Source organism: Carassius auratus, chromosome 27 (genome assembly GCF_003368295.1).
Source record: "Carassius auratus strain Wakin chromosome 27, ASM336829v1, whole genome shotgun sequence".
Taxonomy (NCBI): Eukaryota; Metazoa; Chordata; class Actinopteri; order Cypriniformes; family Cyprinidae; genus Carassius; species Carassius auratus.
The window spans coordinates 10,619,890-10,628,814 of NC_039269.1; the positions used below are offsets into that span (position 1 = coordinate 10,619,890).

Consider the following 8,925-nt stretch of genomic DNA (forward strand, 5'->3'; position numbering starts at 1 on the left):
TCACAGTAATATATTGAAGTCTTCTTCATATCTTCATATTGTAAAGCCGGAGCCTCCCATAAACTCACAAAAGCAGTTATGCACAATATACATAATTAGCTGAATCTGTTATTCTTCTCATCAAATACACTTTGATTCATTTATAAAGGTTGTGTTAGATGTGCAGCAGATTGACATTTCATGTCAGCTCAAATCATAATTGAATCATTTAAAGAATGTTCCAACTTTAAAAAGAGTTCAAAAGCATAGATTTTTTTTTTTGCATCTCTTCACAAAACAAACAAAAGTGCAAGGGATCTCATCCTGAAACGAATGGTTTGATGCACAGGCAGTTTACTAGACATCACATGTGTGACATGTTAGCAAGTTAATGTCGAGCAAAAAGGAGCTGTGGAGAAGTAAATGTGCACGAAAGCAAAGTCAATGAAATCGCATTCTTTAATGTGCAACCAAATACTCCACGTATACATGAATGCACATTGAAGACAAAACACTGAGGCATAATACAGTATATGAGATGTTCTCTGTACATACAGTTGATGGATGAGTAGAAAATGTAGTTAGAGATGAGATGAGTCTAAGCATAGTTTTTTTTTCCAAACACTGTAACCACAGACTACGGTCTACGTGGTATTTTAAACACTCGTGCGCTGAAAGGAAACCCTTAGGCATGCAACTACAAGAACAGAGAGCATTAAATCAACAGCAAAGACTGACATATAGCAGGCAATGAATTATCTAATTCAATCAAAAACACTCTTTCTCTGTCATAGTGGCAGCGAGGCTCTCTCCTCTTCCTCCTAATGGGCACCTAAGCCCACCCAGTCCCTTAAAGCTGATTGGTGGAGCAGATCCCTCAGGCACAGTGCTGTACATCCCAGTGAGACACGAGTAAGAGCGGAGGACAGATTAATGCTCCTCTACATGGAAAAGCAGTGGTAGCACAGGAGGATTATACTCTAGATTACACAGAGAGAGACAGACAGGGATGACTGACGGCTCGGAAGTGGACTTCTCCACCCTATCCAGAAGCATTGATGTAGAGCTGACTCTGCAGGATGTAGTCGATGACGGGCTGGCTCAGGTAATCCACCACGTGACCGTCGCCGTGCTGAAGAGCCAGTCTGGTGAAGAGAAAAACAAGAGGGTTAGGGTACAGAACGCTGAGATTAATTATGTGTAGACGGCGAGAGCATGCACCTGCTCTTAGTCGAACTGACGACTGACATCGGGTGGTCGATTTCATCCTTAACCACGATTATACTGTCCTGTGAGAGAAAAAAAACGAAGCCTTATAAATAACACAAAACAGCAAATATGCTCTAAACTGCATGCATTTACTGTGCAATATAACTACAACTTAACAGTAAAGAACGTACTAGGTTGTACCCCAAACTCTCCAAATAATAATACCTTATGTTTTCGAAGCACAGATGAATGGTTCATTATCCTTTCTGTGTCAACTCCATCCCGAGGAACCACCACTATCCCGAAATCCCCCACAATCACTTCCATCTAAAAAAAATATTAGAATCACATATTCAGTTCAGTTTAACAACAAATTTCTGGATTGGTATCAACAATGTTTTGTATGCTAAAGATAGATTGTTAGTGCCATAATTTAGAAATCAAAACTGACACTATTTGCTTTATTTATATGTTCCTATAGTCTTAATGTTTCATCAATGCATGCTATTCTGAAAAGTTGGTTCTAATTTCCTTAATCCATAACTTTAACAAAAATGTAGTGCCTTACATACTATATTCATCATTTTTATACAAATGTTAGCACCTTAGTATAATTAGTAAAATTAACATAGTAGTAGTATAATTAGTAGATAAAAAATACATAACTTATTACTCAAAGGATCTATATAAACTATATTTTATTTGCCAATGCAGAATTTTTTTATTGTTTAAATGTACTAAATGAAACTTAAATAAAAACAAAAACTATATAGACATATTTTTTTTTTAGAAACCACTACTATACATGCCAAAATACAACAAAATTACTAAAATTTAAACAGAAAATACACAAATTACAACTGATTCAAACTATAATAGTATCTCAATGATACTAAAATAACCCTTAGTAGTGTGGAAATCACAATGACATCATACTGCCAGTAGGTGGAGACATGTGACCCATATCTTGACAACTGATTCAGAACTGCATCCAAGCATACTACTCCTAGTATTTTCATTATCTTTATATGGCAAAAGAAGTGAGAGTAATATGCTAGCATGCTGTTCTGAAATTATCACTTGACTTAAATCATTCAAAACACAAATTAATGATTGAGTCACTAAATCATTCACTTAAAAAACTTGTTTTGCGACACCTTTTTTCCTGGTTTTGCTTCATCTGGAAGAGAAAGAAAGAAAGAAAGAAAGGAGTGATATCTTACATCACTTTCGTTCCACAAGCCAGGGATGCAGAAAGATTCCAGGAGATCGCTGCCACAAAGGAGCAGGATACGCAACTCTGCACACACCACAATCACAGATACATCCACATCACACCATAAAAACAGAAAACACAGTAATGAGATGTTTTTCCTCTGCTGAGGGGGTAAACACAACAACTTTGATAAGATGAAAAAGAAACAAGTCACGTTTTCCCCATGAGGAGGAAGAATAAGGGACTACACATCGCACAGATGCCTTTCCACAGTACACAGACAAACACCATCACATGACTTTTAGAATTTTTGTCAATCTCTCTGACAGCCGTTTGTCTATCTTTGTCTTAATTGATGTTATTTATATTTTCCTGAGGAGAAACATACAGTGAGTTTTGTTCTCTCCCTGAGCAAACTCAGTATTTCCTGATGATGACTCAAAGTGACAAGCAAGAACTGATTTGAAAACCAAAAACCAAGGCAAGGAAAATCACATCGTCTCACCAATTTCCTCGTAGCGCATTGCAGTACCAAGGTTGGCATTTTCGTCTGTTCGGAAAAAACAGAAAAGCATGGGAGGTCACAGGGATGATTGATTCACTGGAAAGTCACCGGAGTCATGTAAAATTGATACACATTTTGTGTGAAGCGTATGAATAATTCAGAATAATTATACAGAATTATGTGATTTTTACATGAACCAGAACGCAAAGCTGTGACATATCTTTGTGACTGACATTTTCATTTTTGACACAAATTGAAAGGGGTTGAAATGCTTTGAAAGCCTGGGTGTATGATTTAATGCATTAATTTGGTGTGATTAATTACTTAAAAATGCAATAAAAAATGAACACAATAGTTAAATAAATAAATAAATAGACTTTTGTAATGTCTATTCAGTGGTTTTCTCTGAAATACAATATAAAATATAAAATTAAAATAAAGAATATAAAATTCTGACTTTCTTTCTTGCAGTTAACATTTATTTTACATTTATATCTTGCAATTCAGAATTTTTTCTCTATAATCTCAGTGTTACACGGAAACCAGCATAGGCTTCTAGGGGTTTGTTAGACTAGTCAGCTAGTCAGTTACAAAATTTATATGAAATTAGTCAAGGCACACATCCCAAATATGTATATGAATATACTAACTTACCAACAAAGGTAAAACGCTCCATGTGTGGGCGAACACAGCAAATTTTTCCCAGGCTTTCGCTCATCTTTCCCCAAAGCTTAACTGGAGAAAAAGAGACACAAGTCAATAATGCAATGTCTGTTCTCCAGAACAACAAACATCTGAATATTTAAAAATCACTTACTAGCCACAGACTTGTTAGCTGTGTTTTGGTAAATAGTAGAAGTTTCATTTTGGGGCTGGCCAATCACAGGGGTTGTGGAAGGTGTGTTCACGTTGGACAGAATGCACCCTGTGACTCTCTACAGAAGAACAACACAGTTTATTACTTTGAGATTGAGTACAAGTAAAGAAAAATTATTGAGTTCAGGCCAAATTCGGGACTAACCTTCATTAGGTCTCGGTGATGCTCCAAAACACTGCAAGTGGTCTGCCACGTGTCCTGGTAGCACTCCCAAGGATCCACTCTACAGAAGACCATTAATCCATCAAAAATTGTATGTCCATTTTACAATATATATCCATCATCAATATAACTCAAGGCTGCTGAAGTATAGGTAAGTGCTGCATAGCATTCTTATGAGGGTGTAGCTGAGATGCATTCTGACTGACTGACAGTTACCTGATCCAATCAGAAGACTGAACTGCCAGCTGACACATGGTGAGACGATGTCTGCTAGAGACAAGGCCCTAGAAAAGCAGAAAAGAAACCAAAATAAGGCAAAGTAAGTCTACTAGGCATCCACCAATAAAGAGAATTTCTGAGCTTCAAACAATATTCTTAGGTTTACATCTGCTTGCTGAAAGAAGCATTTATTATTCATACTTTGTTGCTAAGAGAGAAGAAAACTAGGCAAAAGTTCTTTTTAATTTAGAGTTCTGTTGATATTATTAAAGATGATTTCTATGATTCAGATTAAAACCTTTATTAAAACCATTGTTCAGTAATGCAGCAATCTGGAATCTCAGCTGGAAAGATTTCCTCACACAGATTTCGCAAAAGGTTTGATTTGGTCATGCATATTCACAGCAATTACCAAAAAAAAGTTTGATGACTTAAGTGACTAATATTTCAGATGTGTAATATACCTATTACTGTGTATTAACTGTGTCATAGACCTATAATAGACTATAATTATAATATAATATAATTTCAACTGGAAAACTTTGTTAATGTGATGTAACAGTATGGGGATTTTGTGGGGACTTTTTCTGCAGGTTACATAGATACACCAGTAGATGGACTCAAGTGATAGTCTTAAGAATGACAATTCATTTATAGGGTCACTAAATCATTTCCTCATTCAAAAACATTGATTCATTCAGGAACACCACTATTTGTGTTGCTCAAAATTCAAAGTGGAGGTATGCATGGGCTATTTTAGTTGGCAAAGTAAAAATGGACAAAGCAACTGGTAATGTATCTTTTTAAAAACATAGGTTTTTCAATATCTACTATAACTTTTTGTTTACTGAACTGCAATCAATATCAATAGCACTCAAAATCAATAGCACTCTTCTCCTGTGATATTGCTTAAATATACAAAATACTAAAATAATTTTAGACCTTAAAACAAACAGATTATCTTACCGGTTTGCTATAGGAATCATGTACTGGTGAGATGATACCCCCAATCACTATGAATCGTCCAGTCTTGTGTAGGTAGTCTCTGGCTTTTTCTGCAAACCAAACAGTTTACCTTATTATCTCAGGAGCATTTTTTGTTTTCTATAACACACTTTATGCCATGTTCTAAAGGTATCTTGGATGAAAGGAATTCTCTCAGAGAGATAAAAAAGTAAAACAAGGCCTTTTAAGTGAGGACAGCACCTCTGTTTTAACAGACATTTCTCTCTTGATGTAAGCATGTCTGTCGAATATAACCTCACACCCCCAGCCCCATCAGAATATTGACAGAAGTGAATGGCAGAAACAAGATCTCCTGTTTGGGAATATGAGGCAGAAATAGTCTGAGTAAATCTCTAAAGAAAATATCTCCAGTGTGCAAAAGAAACTACAAAGAAATGAAAAATGAGTCCATAACAAAAAGCAGAGGCAACAGAAACCAAGATATTCAATACTTAATAAATTAAAAACTAGCATTTAAATGTATTATATTCTATTGTATTTTTAGCAGTATCAGCTATCCAAGCGGTTATGATACCGCATGATACCGCTGATCTCCGTCAGAAGCATTGCTCAGAATAAGCAATAAACCTGTTCTTATTTTTGCACCTCAATATATGCAAAGACATGCAGTAGGAAAAGAAGGCTTAAAAATAGGTCACGGACACACAGATGCTTTTGCTTCAAGGGAAAAACAGTGAAATTGTATTGATCAAACTGTGGTCTTGGTACTCCTCATGTTGCTTACGCTCTGAGAAATACAGCTGCAGTAACTGAATTAAGGAAAGTACCAAGCTCCTAAGGTTTTTTCCCTGCTGTGTTTATTGGCACATTGAAATGTGGAGATGGACGAGCCAATGGAAGAAATCTCTCTCCGAGTGTCTTTTACTTTCCGACATGCACTCTTAGTTTCTATATCACAAACTGCCAAGCTTTAACCCTCATGTTCTTTTGAAATTTGAAATACTTTAATCAAACCCACAGGCACACTGTTATCACATAGCAGACATGCATTTTTTCAGACAAATTCTTAACATTCTTTAAATATTCTGTCGTTATAGAAACTACAATGAAAGACAGTAGTGAACATCTTAACGTGAAAATCAATTGCATTTATTCCCAAAAAATATCAGTATTTATTGAAAGATAAATTAACCATACATTTTGTTTATAATTTTAAAGTCATGAAGTATCAAACCATTATTTCTGAGCAAGACCCCAGGGCTACCCAAATGGAACATATGAGCATATACAGGTTCATTTATGTGGTCTTATTTTTTCCTTTTTAAACTACACAGTGTGGGCTTATTAAAATGATGGTCTTTAATTTTTTTTAATTATTTTTATTATTTTATATTATTTTATTTTACTGTCAAAAAAATTGTTTATGGAACCATGACTTTCTGTCTTAATAATTACAATAATTATTAAATTATATATATATTTAAAGGTTTTCATCCTTTGACATATATATATATATATATATATATATATATATATATATATATATATATATATATATATATATATATATATATGTTCAATATATTGTGGTGTAAATGTATAGAACATTAATCCCAATACTAAATTAAAAATTTAATTGAATGTTATGTTAACTGCTTTATTTTAATGTAAAATGTAAACTAATGACAAACTGCGGTGATATGATCATTACATTTTCAACCACTTTGGACTTTATTAAAAACAAATGGATGCAAACATTCATTCACATTCATGAACGTCATTCACATTACGTTAAATGTACGGATACAGATTGTTATTTATCTTCACGATTTGTCCTCCAGAAGTAATGATTAATTACACTTGTTGAAATATCATAAATCGTAGTTATACTGCTTGCGTCTACAAAACCGTGAATGAATATAGCGTTTTCTTGCTGAACAAGCGGCTGCGCAGCGCCACAGTCGGAATCGAGAGTTGATTTGATCAGTCTGGGGTTTGAGGCCGTCGCCCATTTCAGCACCTTCGCTTTGGACAGCGACCGACTGTAAGAATTCTCTACAGAAACATCTAATCGATCAATAAGCCGGACTTCACGATGTCTGAAATCATCACGGTCACCATGAACCCTTTACATACACATACAACACACGGCTGAATTAAAAATCAGCTCGCGCATCATCCACTCCCTCCAGAACAGGCGAAATGGGCTACTTACCAAACATGTGAATGTGTCCCCTCGTGATGGGGTTGAAGCTTCCACATGACAGCAAAATGACATGCGTTTTAGTCGTCTCCGTCATTCTGGTTGTGGTGATCTATCTCTTTTGAACATATGTCGCGAATTTTAAGGCCTTTTGTTTTGTTGTGAGACCGCAGCAAGAGGCGAGGTTCATTAGGCTGCGGCAGGCGCGAGAGGAAGAGCGTCACTACTGTGATCTGTTCCTGCGCACTTAAAGGGACATGCGCGTAAGGACGCGAACCATCGCTTTCTTTTCTGATTCACCTTAAAGGGTTAGTTCACCCAATAATCAAAATTATGTCATTTATAACTAATTTTGGTATAAAAAATAGCAAAAACTACGACTTTATTCAGCATTGTCTTATCTTCCGGGTCGGTTGTGAGATTTCAAAACGCTGCAGTTTAGTGACATCATTCGAATCATTCGATGTAACTGGATCTTCTTAAACTAGTTCACGAAATCGAACTTAATCGTTTTAAACAGTTCGCCTCTCCAATACGCATTATTCCACAAATGGCTTAAGATGTAAACTTAATGTGGCTGACACTCCCTCTGAGTTAAAATAAACCAATATCCCGGAGTAAGTCATGTCTACTCAAACAGTACACTGACTGAACCGCTGTGAACACTGAACACATTAAGTTTACACAGTACACTCTAAACTTAATGTTGTTATGTACTCAAACAGTACACTGACTGAACTGCTGTGAAGAGAGAACTGAAGATGAACACAGAGCCGAGCCAGATAACGGACAAAAGATTGACTCGTTCACGAGTCCTGATGTCAACGACATTTGGAACGACATGAGGGTGAGTTATTAATGACATAATTTTGATTATTGTAAAGATTCTATTTACTCTTAACGATTGCGATTCTTCTAGTACTTCATATTTCGGTCGTCACATTAGAACAGAATGACAGATGACAGATCAGAAATTAAATGAATAAAATTACAGAAAAGAAGAGATAGACGTTTAGAGATATTTGCAATTACTTTAAACCTTATGCCCATTTAAAAAAAAAAAAATACATTTTGATTTCATCGCACTGTGTTTATGCACTGTTTTTTTAATGAAATGATAAAAAATGTAGTTTTATTGGATTATATTTATTCCTAGAAATAACAAAACCACAAAATGGTTTGGTTTGCTATTGTAGTAACAAATAAATTAAAATATTTAAATGTGAATATTGTTATATCACAGTTTTTTTTGTATACATTAATACACCTGTGAATAATCAATACAGACAATTTTGTAACACATTTTGCCTTATTTTTACAAACTTTTTTTAGAGTATTGAACAGAATGGCAAAAAATAGCAAATATAGCAAAAAATAGCATTTGCACCCCATGTTTGTCAACACTAAAAATACATTCAATACACACATGCAGAAAAGCAGCCAAGAGAGACAAGCCAGTGGCCCTCATTAACACTGACTGCCTCTGTCTCAGACTAATGATCCTATAGCTCTAAGAAGTGAATCATGGATCAGTTAGGATTTGTCTCTTTCAGACTATTCTCAAACCAATCATAACTATTCATTAGCAC

At 35.2% G+C, this 8,925-nt stretch overlaps 1 protein-coding gene across 1 annotated transcript; it reads right to left on the reverse strand.

The window, feature by feature from the left end:
* Window positions 1–420: 420 nt before the first annotated feature.
* nmnat2 (nicotinamide nucleotide adenylyltransferase 2) lies at window positions 421–7,588 on the reverse strand. Its single transcript, XM_026205837.1, has 11 exons — window positions 7,349–7,588; window positions 5,134–5,222; window positions 4,165–4,232; window positions 3,931–4,009; window positions 3,727–3,844; window positions 3,564–3,644; window positions 2,910–2,954; window positions 2,412–2,488; window positions 1,414–1,515; window positions 1,201–1,268; window positions 421–1,124 (listed from the first exon to the last, which is right to left on the reverse strand). The coding sequence occupies exons 1-11, from the start codon at window positions 7,431–7,433 to the stop codon at window positions 1,022–1,024; spliced, it is 915 nt and encodes a 304-aa protein (XP_026061622.1). The 5' UTR covers window positions 7,434–7,588; the 3' UTR covers window positions 421–1,021.
* Window positions 7,589–8,925: the final 1,337 nt, after the last annotated feature.

What these genes read in the sequence shown, in the direction of transcription:
- nmnat2 (XM_026205837.1), bottom strand. Translation starts at nt 7,433, where the DNA reads ATGACGGAGACGACTAAAACGCATGTCATTTTGCTGTCATGTGGAAGC. An exon ending in GGGACACATTCACATGTTTG is followed by an intron (nt 5,223 to 7,348) that starts GTAAGTAGCCCA and finishes TTTGGTTTGCAG; the next exon opens with AAAAAGCCAGAGACTACCTA. An exon ending in CTGTGCTTCGAAAACATAAG is followed by an intron (nt 1,269 to 1,413) that starts GTATTATTATTT and finishes TTTCTCTCACAG; the next exon opens with GACAGTATAATCGTGGTTAA.